At 41.4% G+C, this 17,663-nt stretch overlaps 1 protein-coding gene across 4 annotated transcripts in view; it reads left to right on the forward strand.

The window, feature by feature from the left end:
• The window catches only part of LOC129864123 (astrotactin-2-like), a 485,619-nt gene that overhangs the window by 295,290 nt on the left and 172,666 nt on the right, over positions 1-17,663 (forward strand). For 2 of the 4 annotated variants that reach the window (XM_055936744.1, XM_055936743.1), the window contains exons 12-13: positions 16,356-16,522; positions 17,133-17,321. In XM_055936744.1, coding sequence (XP_055792719.1) covers positions 16,356-16,522; positions 17,133-17,321 — 356 coding nt within the window. The other 2 variants (XM_055936745.1, XM_055936746.1) reach the window with 2 other exon arrangements.

Here is a 17,663-nt window from a genome sequence, read left to right on the forward strand (position 1 = left end):
CAGCCACCATCAGCCACAGTTTCTCTTGTGTCACTTTGTCCGCTGAGGTCAGATCCTCTGTGGACCTCAATTTTTGCTTGATGAGGAACTCACAGTTCTTTGCTTGCCTCCATAGAAGATTCCGTGTAGATCTGTTGGTGAACTGGATGATGGTTGTCCTCGGTCTCGTCTTGATCCTTGAGTCTTTCCAAACAATGAACGATGTCCACATTTTCCTGAGTAATCATCAGGTTGTCTATTGTCTAAATAATTTGATAATATTTCAACCTGACAATAGCGTCTTCAATAGAAAGGAAAAACAACAAACGGCCCGCAATCGGTCATGCGCGCAAACCAGCTCTGCTTCTTTCTACAGTCCGCTGAAAGAAATGTCTCATTCTTCCTTGTTTTTCAGAATACAAGCCTGAAACAATGTCTAAAGACTGTTGACATCTAGTGGAAGCCATAGGAACTGCAATCTAGATCCTAACCCAACAGATACTGTATAGGCATTCAATAGAAAAGTACCCACATCAAAAATATCCCACTTCCTGGATGGATTTTCCTCAGGTTTTCGCCTGCCATATCAGTTTTGTTATACTCACAGACATTATTTTAACAGTTTTGGAAACATTAGAGTGTTTTCTATCCAATACTACCATGTATATGCACATCCTAGCTTCTGTGCCTGAGTAACAGGCAGTTTACATTGGGCACCTCATTCATCCAAAATTCAAAATACTGCCCCCTACCCAAGAGAGGTTATTAAACAAACTAAACGGTATTCATACATGGTTTTATGACCTTAGAAATGACCAAAGTGTCATATTTTGGTGAGTAAATCCAATAATTCCTTCAGCTACCAAAAAAATGCATCAGTACGGACTGCCATCTTGCTGGTGCCCTCATTTAAACAGGGTGTTTCAGTAGGCTAAACTATCTAGCTGCATGCTAGCTAAGTAAGTGAAACTCAAAGTAAAAATAAAACAAAAAATCTCTCTATTCTCTCAATTTCTCTCATGCTTCTCCTTCATTTTGGAAGAAAATAATTTGTTCAAAACTGTTCAATTATTGTCTTTGTCTCGAGTCAACCAGTCACCACATTTTATACACTGCAGTGCTAGCTAGCTGTAGATTATGCTTTCAATACTAGAGTCATTCTCTGATCCTTTGATTGTGGTGACTGGTGTGGTGACTGGTTGACTCGAGACAAAGACAATAATTGAACAGTTTTGAACAAATTATTTTCTTCCAAAATGAAGGAGAAGCATGAGAGAAATTGAGAGAATAGAGAGATTTTTTATTTTATTTTTACTTTTACTTTCATGCTGCAGGAGCTCTGACAGGCTGGAGGACGTCCTCCAGAAGTTGTCATAATTACTGTGAAAATCTATGGAAGGGGGTAAGAACCATGATGCCCCTAGGTTTGGTATTGAAGTCAATGTACCCAGAGGAGGACATAAGCTAGTTTCCTCCGGCTACACCATGGTGGTTACCCTACAGAGTGATGTTGAGGTTACAGTAGACCTTTGTTGCAAAATAGTGTGTTTTTGCAGGAAAATACCATGGTATTTGCAACATTACCATGGTATTTTCTTGCCATGGTAGTGACCAAAAAAACATGATAGTACCATGGTACATTCTTTCTACTTTTGATACTCCCATGTGTTGTTTTTTTCCTACAGTTTTTTCAATTGTATCACTCTTTTCCCCATTTACCGATTTTCATCCAAACATTCAAAGTGGGTAACCGAAGGGGGTATTATTTTGACATAAGTTGTCTTATGCCATATGGTTTTCATGAATATGAAGACAGATTTAACATTTACTTAAGAGGTGACATTACAATCAGAGAGGAGAGGACAATTGGAATAAAAGTCAAGGAAAATAGTTTTGATTGACAACAAGTAAAGCACATTGTGTGGGTGACTAAGCAATAGGTATCTCTGCCTAGAATCAAGCTATGTAATTGTTGTTTAAATACAGTAGGCATTTATTAACTTTTTATATTTATTTAACCTTTATCTGTCCAGGTTAGTCTCATTGAGATAAAATACATTTTCCAAGAGAGACCTGCTCTTATTTTACTGTATTATGTTTTTATAGTTATAGGTCATTTAAACAACCCATAATACAACATTCTAAGAATTCATTGAGAGTCCTTGTCATCTCCAAATTACCTAGGTGATTGCTACAAAGTTCGCTGCTAAAACAATCATATTTGGACTGTTTTTGTGAAAACTAATCCTTTTAAGTGTATTCTCCACCTCTCTGTCTAAGCTGTTATTACTGGAAGAGTGGATGAGAGGTAAACCCCTTAAAAGGGCGAATTTGAAGGGGTCAGGGTGGGGCAAGCTATAGTATGTGGCTTTGAAAGACACACACACACACACAAATAATAACAAAAAACAGAGGAGGTGACGGAAGGGCAGGACGAAAGGAGGTTGAGACCAGATGAGCCCGCTTCATTTAACAGAATTAATCAAGCTGGAACTCTCTGCCATTGTCTAAATTGCCTTACATTCTGCTACTGTCTGATTCAAATACCCTGCAACGGGCCAAATTTGTGACCAAATTAGAATTATAATAAATATTATTGATTTTTCCCTGGTCCCTTTAGTTTCAAGTTTTAATGTCACGTGCACAAGCACAGTGAAATGCCTTTCTTGAAAGCTCTAAACATAGCAATGCAGTGATCAATATCAATGTAGTACTAAACATTTGTATAAGGTAGAACAAAGAAATAAAAATAAGAAATAAGAAGAACACGAGAAAGTAAGAAGCTACACTATACATACAAAAGTATGTGGACAACCCTTCAAATTAGTGGATTCAGCTATTTTAGCCACTCCCGTAACTGAGCTCAGTAACTTTCAACGTGGCACCGTCATAGGATGCCACCTTTCCAATAAGTCATTTCATCAAATTTCTGCCCTGCTAGAGCTGCCCTGGTAAACTGTAAGTACTGTAATATTGAAGTTGAAATGTATAGGAGCAACAGCGGCTCTGCCGCAAAGTGCTAAGCTACATAAGCGCACAGAATGGGACCGTCGAGTGCTGAAGCATGTAGATTGTACAAATTGTCTGTCTGTTGCAACATCAGCACAAGAACTGTTCATCGGGAGCTTCATGAAATGGGTTTCCGTGGCCGAGCAGCCGCACACAAGCCTAAGATCACCATGCGCAATGCCAAGTGTCGGCTGGAGTGGTGTTGAGCTCACTGTCATTGGACTCTGGAGCAGTGGAAACGCGTTCTCTGGAGAGATGAATCACGCATCACCATCTGGCAGTCCGACGGATGAATCTGGGTTTGACGGATGCCAGGAGAATACTAACTGCCACAATGCATAGTAACAACTGTAAAGTTTGGTGGAGGAGGAATAATGGTCTGGGGCTGTCCTTCATGGTTTGGGATAGGTCCCTTATTTCCAGTGAAGGTAAATATTAACGCTACAGCATACAACAACATTCTAGACGAGCACAAAGCAAGGTCCATACAGAAATGGTTTGTCGAGCTCGGCCTAATCACCCAACAACAGTGCCCGGCCTCACTAATGCTCTTGTGGCTGAATGGAAGCAGGTCTCCACAGCAATGTTCCAACATCTAGTGGAAAGCCTTCCAAGAAGAGCGGAGGCTGTTATAGCAGCAAAGGGGTACCAACTCCATATTAATGCCCATTATTTTGGAATGAGATGTTTGACGAGTAGGTGTCCACATACTTATGATCATGTAATGTAACTGCAGGGTCAGCTCCAGTACCACATTTACAATGTGCAGGGATACTGGAGTGATAGAGATAGATATGTATAGGGGTAAGGTGCCTAGGCATCAGGATATATGATAAACGGAGTAGCAGCAGCGTAAATAAAGATTGTTTTTGAGCGTGTGTGTGTAGAGTAGGTATAAATGTGTGTGAATGTTATGTGTGTGTTGTAGTGTCAGTGTGCGAGAGTGTGTAGAGTCCTGTGAATGTTTATAGAGACTGTGCAAAAATAAAAGGGTCATCTCAGAGAGTCAGTGTAGGCATTTTGTTAGCTATTTAGCAGTATTATGACTTGGGGATAGAAGCTGTTGGGGATAGAAGCCTGTTGGTGTCAGACCTGATGCACCTGTACCTCTTGCTGTGTGGAAGGAGAGAACAGTCTAACGATTTTCTTAACTTCCTTTCACACTGCCTAATATAGAGGTCCTGGATGGCAGAGAGCTTGGCTCCAGTGATGTACTGGGCTGTCCACACCACCTTCTGTAGCACCCACGATCGAGGGCAGTGCTGTTGCAATACCAAGCAGTGATGCAGCCAATCAAAATGCTATCAATGGTGAAGCTGTATAACTTTTTGAGGATTTTTTGAGGGCCAATGCCAAACTTGTTCAACCTCCTGAGGGGGAAGATGCGCGCCGTGTCTACAATTTTAAGTCCTTAGTGATTTAGCTCCACTGCAGCTCCATCGATGTCGTCCACAATCAACTCCTTGGTCTTACTGACATCGAGGGTCAGGTTGTATATTTATATTTGCAATTAACATGCATGCCAAGCAGATGTTTATTTACTTCCAAGAAATTGTTTAAAAATTACTCTGTTTTTTGGCATCCGGCTTTGGTTCCTTTAGTAGCCTTTGAGTGATTGGAGGGTTTTGTCTACAAAACATCATGTTGTTTTTCAATAGCGCTCGGTAACATAATATTGTCTGATGACTGTCTGAGGAAATATGATCATGTTCTTTTCTCCAGTGGTCATGATAATTCAGTGTAACCAACGAAACCCAGAGCAGCTATGCATCATTACCACCGTAATGTAGCGAGGCCTCACAGGTCAACCAACCAACCTGCTCTTTATTGATTGACATGCTTTAATTTCCCAAAGCACCGCCATGACATTGCAATAGCACTGGTTCAGTTTTGACACTACTGACTACCCCACCAAGGCCCATGCGGTGGGGTATAGGACAGTAACAAACTGGTGTCAACCTGTCACTGCAGAGAGAGGAAATAGAATGATCAATAACTAGCATGTTTAATTGCATCACAATTTTTGTGTGATGACAAAACCCAATGTTTTGTCATGGTTTCAGTTTACTGTCAGAAGTGTGACTTTTGTGAGTAGTGTATTAGTGTAGCCCATATTCTTCAGACATGAGGGAATCTAAACTGTCCCCTTGCCAATTAAAATCAATTTGCTTGACTTTCAAGGAATGAACATATATCAGAATAAAAGCTTATATCTGGTGTACAATATTTCCCTCCACTAAAAGGATAATTATCAAGTAGTCATCCAGTAATCTGAAATAGATGATTCCCGATGGTCTTGGGAATTTGATTATGAAGTAAAAGAGAAAAACAACACAACATCGAGGTACAATAAACTGAGATGTAGCTTTGGCTTGATGAGGATCAATCTGGTTCCTATGTGAAACATTCAGATCTCATTCGAAATGTTGCTGAATGGCTGTTGTTCCACCTCGCTAATTTGTTGCTAGCTTGTTCAAATCAATTTCTCAAGCAAGTTGGCTATGTGATCCCATTGCCTCACTGCACTTGTAGTGTCTGGCACCTACTACCATACCCTGTTCAAAGGTACTTACATATTTTGTCTTGCCCATTCACCCTCTGAATGGCACACGTCCACAATCCATGTTTCAATTGTCTCAAGGCTTAAAATTCCTTCTTTAACCGGTCTCCTCCTCTTAATCTACACTGATTTAAGTGGATTTAAGTGGATCTACCTGCATCAGGTAGAGACAACTTGGTTGCTATACATGAAAAGGTAGCATGTTGTTGTCAAGCTGTTTCAGACTTTTAATCTGTCGTGTGTAGGAGTGTAATGGATTTTGAGAACTGCAGTTTATTCTTCCAAAGTGAGTCGTAACCTTACAGATTCACACAAAACCTTGAGCATTGCCTTCTGTATTTCGCCTCATCCTGCTATATCGATTTAGATTAAACTGCTCTATAACAGAGACATCTTGGTCTCACTCAATGTTCCTATCTTCATTTGCACATCAATGAGTTTGATAGAGATTAATGTTGAGTTTAAAAGGATTTGATGTTCATGTCTTTCTTAGATTAGAAAGAAAATAAATCCTTGTTTATTACCAACAGAATAAAAATAAAACGTCGCCCCAACAAAGCTGATTGGTCCCTTTAAAGGATATCTAACCGTTTCAGCTAAAATTGTAAATATATTCTAAGCATGCCCTTTAAGGTGCTGTAAAGGTGGCAGTCTTATTGATGAGAATAAATAACAAGGTTCAAAGGTTACGCTGGTCGTTTCAACTGCTGCTCACGCTGGAAGCTAATTATCCTCTCACTTTCTAGGAGGTAGGCTGCTATTTGATTTCTGCTTTGTGTTGCCACAAAGACAAGGAGCCCGCAATCAATATTGGGAAAAAATGAATAGTTATAAAATCCAGCAATAACTATATGTTTTACTGTAGCAAAGAAAAGCTACCAATCACTCTCAAGGTCATTTGATTTCCTTGTAAGTACTTGCACATATTTATTGAATAAATTCATCATGCTCCATACTCCAGTAGGACACAACCATGTCAGATGGCTTCTTCCATAAAGTACACAGTCTCAGTAGCCTGTTTGTGAAGCTCTGATTGCATACAGTGATTATGTTTAAAGTTCAGATAGCCCAATATAAACTATTCATTTAGCTGGTATGTCAGTGAAGACTGAGTCCAGCTGTGAATGAAGTATAAATGAAGCAGGACTAATAAGATTGTGTTGTCCCAGACTAGCCCACATGGAGCCCCAGGGTATATGTGTGGACCAGCGGACAATCTTATTAAAAGTTTCCACAGACTGCTGCCTCTCTTTCTCCCCTCCACTGTCAGCATTCAAACTGACTTTTAACAAACTCCATAGCAAAGGGTTGATTTGAAAAAATTATAGACACCAGCATTGATGTGACTAATGCTGCCCATCACAGCTCATTGAAATGCAGACACAACTTTATCAAAGGTCCGGAGAGCTGTGTTCAACCTCTGAAGTAAAAACTAAAAAGAGAAGGAAGAAAGAAAGAAAAAAATAAAGAAACAATAACACGGCCGTCTTGTTCAATTTCCTCTCATCCTGAGTCTGGACTTCAGGCCGTGAGTCTCCAGCTAGGAGGGTGTTAGTTACCCCACCACTTGTTTGTACTTCCAGGAAATGGAAATTATCTATTAATTGGTATTCTGAATAAACACTGTTGGAGAAAGATCCCTGCCTGTGCCTACGTGATTAATGCACATGTGCAACGGATAAAAACCTCCCCCTGCACCGCATGTCTCAGAGGGTCAGAGTTGTGGCGGTATTATTTTCTCTTTGATTCTTTTAGTTCTGCTTTGCAACACCCCATGTCAGAATGGAGCTAGACACACAATGGTGTTGCCCGCCACGCTGGTGCTTAAATTCCATTAAGTGACTCATTTCTTTACCCTGTCTGGAACTCAGGAGACCTATTTAATGCATTATGGAAATAAATCCATGCAGAGGTCCATGTAGAGGTTTTGAAGTCATCGTTCATGTTTTTCTTTCCCTTTATTGTTCCCTGTGAACGAGGGAAAGGCGGGTTCTCATTTATATAGGACATTTACTGGAAGCATCTCCATGTAAGAGGAGTCAACTAGGTCTCTCTACATTAGGCCGAAACAAAACCACTTTACAAATATGTATGCAGCATCAATGTCCTCCCCCCACTCAATGCACAGATAATCTGAGACACAAATATTATGTGGAGACACAAATATTATGTGGAGCCATCGCTGTAACTGCATTCCCTTTAGTGCATGTTTAGCTCATGTTACACATAAACACACAATAGAACATAATAAAATCACAGAGGCACGTAACTTAAGTGCTGTTCTGTCACAGTTTTAAGACTGAGTTAAGGCAGACTTTTCCCGTTCTGAAAGACAGGTGTGAGTGCCTGCCTGGGGGTGGGAGTCAGTAGAGTGCCAGCCCTGACACAGTCAAAAGGCCAAGCTAACCTTTAAATCTGTGAAGTTTGCTCCAAGGAAGCACACATTGATCTGTGCTGAAGTGCACACACACACCTCCACCTACACACTCTTGATGTGCTCAATAGTCTCGCTGGGGAAGCCAGGAGAAGTTCATGTGGCTCTGTCAACTCTGTGGTTGTGTTGGTAGAAGTTCACCTGTTCCAGCTGAATTATTCTCCTGAGATACTCCATTCATTGTAGCTACAGATAAAGTATCCATCTTCTTAATGGGTGTAGTCAAGGAAAGAACAGATGGCATCATTTTATCGGCATATCCCTCATCATTTCACTTTTCCTTTTGGGACGTCTTCTGGAATATTGTTTGGGATGCAGAATGGCACTGATGCGTCATTGATTTCAGACTCCATCTTAGACTTTTATTTGGCTGTCAAATTCTAACTATTTTCAGAAATTATACACAAGTCTTGGTTTGTTCTTTATGTATTGCTAAGCACTTTTCCCATTATATAACACACCATTACAATGTGGAGCACACTTTGGAAGTCAAGAGTTAAATAATTAGTTCTGAGCAAGTAGCAAATCTGTGCTCTGTTGCACTACTTAGTATTATATTGAAGAGACGTCTGGGGGAAAACATTGCACCTCCCCCTCACCATGAGCGGTGTATTTTTCCTCATCCCCCTATCACCGCTTGTCCCTGTGGTCCAGCGTTCTGGAAATATGCACATCACCACTTTTCCTGTCCCACTGAACAGCTCAACTCACTACCATACATTTCAATGGTTAAATTTCCTTCAAATGCCTTTTCATAATTCACTCCTCATTTCCCTGTGGTTAAACGGTGGGATCGACCGTGTCATTTATCGTACCAGGGGGAACGCTTTTTAGGGGAGACAGTCTGCGTGAAGCGTTTACATTAGTCCTTTCTGCAATGTCACTGAGGCTGGAATTAAATCAAACCCCCACTGTCTGAAAATAGCATTGCTCCTACTTGTTTTTGAAACTAAACGTAAGTCATATTTTGACTCACAGTTTTTGGTAACCTCCAGACATTGATTGAATTCCAAACAGTCATGCTCTGTGGCAAACATACTTTGATTCTGGGTGATGTCCTTAATATTAACTTAGGTCATGTTCTCTCCCGTCTGGAAGAAACACATATTGGTGTTCGCTGGGCTCAAATGGCAGAGATAAGCCTTTAGGCCGACTTTTATTAAAGTTTTTCAAGTTGACGTGTATTGTCTGAAAGTCGATCATTGTGATGTATAGTGGCCATAACTCCATAATAGGCCAAAAGGCCTATTATTTTTGCTTGGGTTAGTAGTGGAGGCGTTCAAAAACAAAATATTTTCAACTATTTTGAATATAATAAGGTACTGCATTGTCACAATTGAACTTTCTATTATCGTAAATATCAGGCTTTTGAAAAAAGAAGTCCACACACATAATACACCCTCCCCGTTCCTTGAAATAACAGCAATACCACCTCTGTCTATGTAAAAGCATTGATTATTCAGGCGTCGCATGCAGTACGAGGGACAATTGAATCAGTGCTTTTGTTTGATGTCATAATCACAGTATAATCTAGGAGTCAAGGCAGATCTGCCATCCACTGTTGGGCTGTGTTTTATGTCTTCACTGATAAGATCGTGTCAGGGTTAAAAAAGAGGAGCAATTCAATTTGGCTCAGTCACAGCCCGACTGCACATTAAACCGGTGGGAAAAGTATTAAATCCAGAGACTATTCCTGACTGGCAGAGCTTTGCTGAGTTAGATATTAGGGCTGGGAATTGCCAGGGACTTCACGAAATGATATTATCACATACTGTGGTGCTGATACGATATGTATTGCAATTCTCACAAATATATGTATTGCAATAGGATACTGTGATTTGATGTTACAAACATATTGCTCTGTACAGTACACTGACTGTACAAAACATTATGAGCACCTGCCCTTTCCTGTTCTTTGTTGGCTCACTATTGAAAAGAAGATGTAGAACAAGTTATAATTTTGGGACAAGTTTAGATGGAGGGAGAATAACAATGTGTCTTATTGAATTGAGCTCTAGCCACACTTTCTCTCTTGTCCTTTTTCTCTCTGTTCTGTGAGTCTGTGAGTGTGTGTGAGGCATTGGTACTTGACCATTTGTTCTTTAAAATTTGAAGAGAACTCATGGACAAATCCAATGAATATTTAATTTCAGAAAAAGGCTCAGCAGTTTTTTAATTAAGAAACCTTACAGGTTGTTCCAAGGCTCTGGAACTTCCTCCCTCTATCTTTCAGTCCCTCCTAAAGCCTCACCTCTTCACCTTGGCCTACCACCAAGCCCCCCCCCCCCCCCCCATCTCACACACACATCATCTGCTCGCTCACTCATAATGTACAGTGACAGATCACACTCTTTTCCCTTCTTTAAGCCCATCCCCCATTCTCTTTGTTTCATGTTTTGGTTTCTTCCTGCTGTTATTCTGGCATTGACTTGTTTTAATCTCTGTTTTTTGTTTAGTTTCTTCAATAAAGTGACTTTGGGGTCATTGAAAATAAATTAATGTATTATTAATATTAAACACAGCGGTGTCATTTCACTTTGAAGATTAAGCATTGGAGGAATTAAAATGGACAACGTAACAGCTGGAAGAGACTTCATATTTCTCTGAGGGGATCGTCAGTCCTCAGTGTTTTGGCACTCGTGGAATAAAGCTGTTCCATCACTCTAATTTCCGATCCATGGGAGAAATAACAAAGCTATGGGCATACATCTCTGTCAGCTCCAAATCGAATCAAGCTGTCGGATAGATACACATTTGGACATTATCACCAGACGATATGATTTACCATGTATCGTTCTCAAAGTGTATTCTACCTGGTGTATATGTTACTTTAAAACCCTACTACATATTAATTACTTATCAACCCACTAGTTCTCTTCTGTGTTTCCTCTTTCTCCCCATCATTGCTAATTCCCTGTTTTTCCATCCAGCTCATTTCTCACCATATGGCGGTCTCTGGTGTATGATGACACATGGGGGTCAACGACTGCAATCGCCTCCTTGACTATTACCTCATCCACTGAATAGATATGCCAGGCGCTAAGATTAATTACAAAAATTTAACATTTGAATGTGTATGTCAGCCGAGGCCCCAGTCATTAAGGAAAAGGATCTCAGTAAATTGCACAGAAACTGATTAAAACTTGGGGTGTTGAAAGGTGATTAGAACAAACTAACAAACTAATAACTAATAGCTTCCAGTCACATGAGGTGGTGAATTTAGCCTCTGAGGTGTGTGTGTATGTGTTTGTGTTCTCTAAGTCCCCATATTAGGCTATTGATAGATAAGAATATAACACTGTGCCGTCATTTATGGACCGGCCATTGGGCGTTTACTGTTGCCCTTTAGGAGTGCTGGGTAATTGTTTCACCGTGTTTTATTTGTTTTCTTAATCTGCCTCACCGACACCATCTCCAACGCTGATCAATATCGCAGCCTAACCGGCTCGTAAAACAGCACTTCCAAGGCTCTCCAGTGTAAGTGAGGGAGCTCTCCCTATTCCCCATCTCTCCTTCCCTCCCGCTCCCCCTCCATATCTTTCTACTCCGTCTGAGTACTTCATTTATTCTCCCCTGGTCATTATAAATTCTGATCAGACCCATGTGCCCAATGATAACATCAAGAAGTCTGTATGATCTTTTGTGGAATCTATTATTGTACAAATGCCATTATGACAAGTTCTAAAGGTAAACATCCAGATTGATACTGTGGATGACAGACACCCATGGGAGAAGTGCAGTATTGATTGGTTTAGCTGCAGTGGATTGTGTGTGTGTGTGTGTGTGTGTGTGTGTGTGTGTGTGTGTGTGTGTGTGTGTGTGTGTGTGTGTGTGTGTGTGTGTGTGTGTGTGTGTGTGTGTGTGTGTGTGTGTGTGTGTTAGTGTGTGATGTCATTCTACAGTATAGTCTCGTTATCACATGAACACACCACAGCTACAGGGCTATTTTATCTACATTACAAGTCTATCGCTACACACAATATATCATGGCCGGTATGTATTTATCATGGCCGGTATGTATGAGTAATAATCACAATGCTTACAACCGAAAAGGGTTCACCAAAAAGATCAAGTCCACTTCTTGGTAAAAGTAGTGGTTCAAAAATGTCTCACTCTCTGAAATTGAGTGACATGACATATCAATGCTCTATATTGAATGCCATAAATACACTACTCTATACTAAAATCAAATGTAAAATGCCCATTTTTACCAGAGCTGGTCAACCTATGCATCTTTGGTACTTCCTCACATGTTTAGACCGTCGCCCACTTAGCAGCCTTGAGATGTCGGTGAAAGGGCAATGTCACACTCTGTATGCTATCCCACAATCCCCTGGGGTGACACGCCACTCTGGCCTCTGGGACATCTGGCCATCTGTCAGCTGGTATTATGTCTGACATCAACATCACTCTCCTGTTATGGCTGCCCGTCATCCAAACAAGATAAACCCCAGATACGTCCTAACAACAACAACAATAGCAACAGCAGCCACTACGATCACAGAGCAGAGATGTCACCGGGTTGTTTAGATTTTCATCAAATAAGAGGGATTTGGGGGGTTTGCATGTGGTAATACAAACATTCAGTGTGTTGAAGATTTGAAAATGATTTGTATTTGTGATTGTGTGCAGTAGGTGTTGGATCAGATTGGTTTTTGATTACATGAAAGGATGGTGGTCCTGCCAACTTCACATAAGATAGCAGGCAAAACCTATTGTTGTATTGGTTTTTGTTATGTAATGGCCACATCATGATTATAGTGTAGGCCTACACTATGAAGAGGTGCAATTGGCAGTGAATTAAATTGTGTCTGAAACGACTACTACATTTAGGATTAATTTATTTCTGAAAGCTTTTGAGCAGTTGGATTGTGCCATTTTATCACTAAAACATCAGGGACTGTCTGGTACTACCACTGTGTGATAGTAACACTGTCAGGTTATCACAACACTAGCTCCCTAATCTGTTCTCTGCTTCAGCAGAGCTTTCAGATCACTCTACTAATCTAGAGTAAACACACACCATAGGCCTCAAGTCATTATAAATAAGTCACTTTTTATCAGGCCATTTAAAAAAAACTACATCTAAATACAACCGTTTGTCTAAATACAACCGTTTGCTCATTTGAATAGTTTTTGGAGGAGCTGTATGCACTTATACTGCGTACTTGCGCTGTAAACAATATGCCCTTTCCGAGTGAGAGTGAGTCTCGGGTGAAGTTTATCCATGTGGTTGAGACTTATTTGGAGAGCTCGGCTCCGCATGCTTTCCCTGATTTGCCAAACACTTCATCAGGGATGCAAACTAGTCGGATTTGGGCGACATTCGCCGTTTTGAATCCAAAATAGGTGACCTACGTGATTCGTGCAGATCCGATGAGAACAGTTTGGTGGTGGGTGGGGGTCGGATCACTACTGGCTGTAAGTGATCGAGTGATGCGCGTTTGCAGCAATACTGTCTGTATCCAAGGCTCAGCCAATCGTTTACATTACAACAGAATACAGCGCAGCACCCGACTGAAGAAAGACGAGACAACCAGTTACTAGTTCTCTGGAAAGGCAGCTTGTCAGTTACAGCAGCGCGTCCCCTGAACGATAACGAAAAGGTAAGGTTAGGTGAGAAGGCTGACCACGGAGACCGGGGTGAAACGGTGATGAAGCGTACTTCATGAGCTGTAACCAAAAAACAACTGGCATTTGGAAAGTTTGAGGTGAGGGAGAAAGTTTGGTGGAACAAGTATTAGCATTGTTAAGTATCTTGCTAGATGTATCTGATTCTCCGTTAGCTAGCCAGAGAAATGTTGAGCAACATTAGCCAACTCATCTGAACAAATAATTGAGTTTATGGTGTGAAAATTAGCTTGCTAATAAAGTCAGACGGCTAACGTTAGCTAGTTAGCTCGCTAACGTTACAACATCAGATGAGCTAACATTAACGTTAGTAACCTAACCAATTCGCTATAGTATTCGCTGGGTAACGTAAACTCTTACATCGCCTTGGTCCGTACAATTGCCCTTATTTTAACGTAATAGTTCCAGATCAACTGTAATGTCAATATCATTGTAAAGCACAATTTCTCCCCTTTCCAACATGATCAATTACATGACCTAAACGCGGCCCGTTTCTGCATAATTTAAGCAAGCAATGAGCCCCGTCCGGGTCTTTTTAAATATGGCAGGTGGGGAAGTGTGAATGTGTGATGTGTGAGGAGAGATGTTGTGTGGGAAAATTGCTTTTTTTCCACTCGATCTGTCCAACTTATCACCTTATCGCCTCTAAAATATAAATAAAACACTATAAAGAGTTTATATAATGTGTCATTACATACCTATTTGAAGGTTTGTATCGAATTTGAATCGGGTTTTTAGGGCGGTGCTAAAGTGATCTTAGAAGTAAACAGCGGCTTTGAGAATGATGATCACATGCAATGATGACGCAAAAATGACTTGGTGTCCATTTTGTTTTTAAACGGTGAGAGAAGTGCTACACCTGGTGGAGAGAGATTTTAAGACAGAAATAGTTGCTTTATGCGTGCTGTACGTTACGACATGACACGTCACGATGTAACGGAGGGTCCGTTTTTTTTCAACATTTCTCCAATAATATGGAGCCATTACCATGTCGATCAACGCTTGAATAGAAACCTAGTTCACACTCCCGATTTTGAAGTCAACACAGTCACTACAGTCCCATTAGTTTTCTTTGTAGCCTCGTTTGAATGTTGCGGTTGTGCACATTTGTACGGAATGGGGTGAGTTTACGTTATACGGCTCCTTGCCGCTCCTCAAGTTATAACGCGTTAGTTGCTTACTGGACACTGGCAATCTGTGTGAAATGTTAACTAGCTAACGAACTAACCACTATCTGTTAAGTAATGTTTTCCCTCTACAGTAACGTTATGTGGTTAATTTTCAGAATGAGAGAATTAGGTGAAAATTAGGCGTTGCTTGTTAAAGAAGTGGATTCAGGGATCAAGTGTAGTTGGAGATGGACCTGGCTTAAGCTGGATGCCACTATAGAGGTGAAAGGAACACCACAGACTTTCCCTCTTTCTCACTTTTGCTGGCACATTGTAGAACAGATGTCCACAGGCAGAACGTGTACAATGTAATAATGTGCAGTGTAGCCCAACGATAGTTTTTGTTGTCTTGAATTTGACAGTAACACGTGTGTGTGTGTGTGTGAGCGAGGGGGGTTATTTATTTGTTTACACAGTGAATGTTATTTTTGCACACATGTAGCCATGTGTACTTGATCAATGTCTATAGTGGCCACTATAATAGAGCAAAAATATAATAGAGCAAAAATACAATGTCTGTTTGCTTCATTCTATTTCTACTTAAGATGTTTTTTCCCCAAGTGCAATATTTATATGTGTGTGGTCACAAGCATTCTGTTATAAAGGCTGTCGTGGCTAACTGCAATATTAGTGTATTGTTTTTTCTCAAGACTTGAGTGCCATTTGCAGTAAAGTCAAGGCAACAAATAACATTGGATTGCTTTCTTTAATTTTTTTTAGTTAGGTTCACATTAACCACTTTTTATTTGACACACAGAGACTGATCGTGTAGATGATCTTCTTTGTTACATTTACATTTACGTCATTTAGCAGCTGCTCTTATCCAGAGCGACTTACAAATTGGTGCATTCACCTTATGATATCCAGTGGAACAACCACTTTACAATAGTGCATCTAAATATTTTAAAGGGGGGGGGGGGATTACTTTATCCTATCCTAGGTATTCCTTAAAGAGGTGGGGTTTCAGGTGTCTCCGGAAGGTGGTGATTGACTCCGCTGACCTGGCGTCGTGAGGGAGTTTGTTCCACCATTGGGGAGCCAGAGCAGCGAACAGTTTTGACTGGGCTGAGCGGGAACTGTACCTCAGAGGTAGGGAGGCGAGCAGGCCAGAGGTGGATGAACGCAGTGCCCTTGTTTGGGTGTAGGGCCTGATCAGAGCCTGAAGGTACGGAGGTGCCGTTCCCCTCACAGCTCCGTAGGCAAGCACCATGGTCTTGTAGCGGATGCGAGCTTCAACTGGAAGCCAGTGGAGAGAGCGGAGGAGCGGGGTTGTTGTTTTAATTAGTTAAAACCAGTATTTTCCCCTAGCAGTTTTGTGTGTGCATGTTTCAGTGGGGGGGGTGTCACCTTTTTGGACCCTCACCAGTTTGCATCCCTGCTTCATCAGATCCCCACTGACTCTAGAGGGGAACTCTGGGAGATGGAGTTCTTTGTTGTTGTGAATTGGAGCAGACCATCGCTCTGTCTGTCTCCTGGGTCCTGATCTGCATACATATGTTGACCCCTACTTATTCTCTCTCTCTCTGTCTGTCTGTTTCTCTCCCACTACTGTGTCTCTCTCTTGCCCCTCCAGTGTCCCGACGGGCTGCGGCCAATGAAGGACGGCATGGGTTGCTATGACTACTCAAAGGGCACGGACTGCACGGATGGCTTCAACGGTGGCTGTGAGCAGCTGTGTCTCCAACAGCTGGTGCCCCTACCAGACGACCCCACCTCCAGCAACATCCTCATGTTCTGTGGGTGAGTCAGTCAGTGATCGAAATTGAACAGTAAAAGGGTAAAACAGAGCTAGAGCCTTTTTCCTAAACACATGGCCAAAACAACTGTTTGAAACAACTGTTACACAACTCTACTGCAAGATTGATCCTCATTCACAGATCTCAACTGTGGGATTGATCCTCATTTTCACCTCCGCGTTGGCAGAGTACAGTATAGAACGCGGATATGGTATTCTACTATAGGCTAATTCACGAGACTGCCTGTGTGTTTCTGTGCGTTTCATTAGCATTAGGTTTGTGCATCTCAGCCATTTCTGAAGTAGAAAATGCTGAATGTGCAACTCCAACGACAGTTTGTCTTTAATGCAGACAAGTCCGGGTTTAAATGTTTGCTCTGCTTACATAAGGGCTTTCATTTGAAATATTAGACCGCTAAACCATACACACTCCTTCAATCTATTATTTCTATGAGTTGGGTACACTTTCTCTACTGTGTGTGTGTGTGTGTGTGTGTATGCGGGCGTGTGTGTGCTGGCGTGTGTGTGCATGTATTACCGTGTGTACAGTACCTGAATGTATACACTATGTTTTTATGCATGTCCATTGACACCTGAATTCCCCTCCCCACTCAGGTGTGTGCAGGAGTACAAGCTGGGGTCAGACGGACGCTCATGTGTTCTCCAGAAAGAGAACTGTGAGGGGCCAAAGTGCCAGAGACAGGATGTCCGCTTCAATGACACCCTGTTTGGGGAGATGCTGCATGGCTACAACAACAAGAGCCAGCAAGTCAACCTGGGACAGGTCTTCCAGATGACCTTCCGGTAAGTTCTCCCCCAGAGGACTATATGTCCTCCATTTCACTGCTGTGTACCACGAGGGATGTAATCCAAGTCATATCACTGCTGTGCTGTACTTTGTGGCATGTGGCTCTGGCTATTGGGATGTACAGAAGTTAGATAGCAGGAGCTTTCCCAAGAGGGTTATGCCAACTGTGCTGCCACTTGGTGAATGTGTTGGGACTATTTTTACCTTTATTTCTACCACTTTGTTTGTAGCTTGGGTTGCATGACAAAGACAAGGCTCAAACAGAAACAGACTGGTTTGTGTGGTAAAGTAACTCTACGGACCCTTTTTGTTCGTTTTTTATTCTCTTGTATGGTTAA

The sequence above is a fragment of the Salvelinus fontinalis genome, chromosome 10 (genome assembly GCF_029448725.1).
Source record: "Salvelinus fontinalis isolate EN_2023a chromosome 10, ASM2944872v1, whole genome shotgun sequence".
NCBI lineage: Eukaryota > Metazoa > Chordata > Actinopteri > Salmoniformes > Salmonidae > Salvelinus > Salvelinus fontinalis.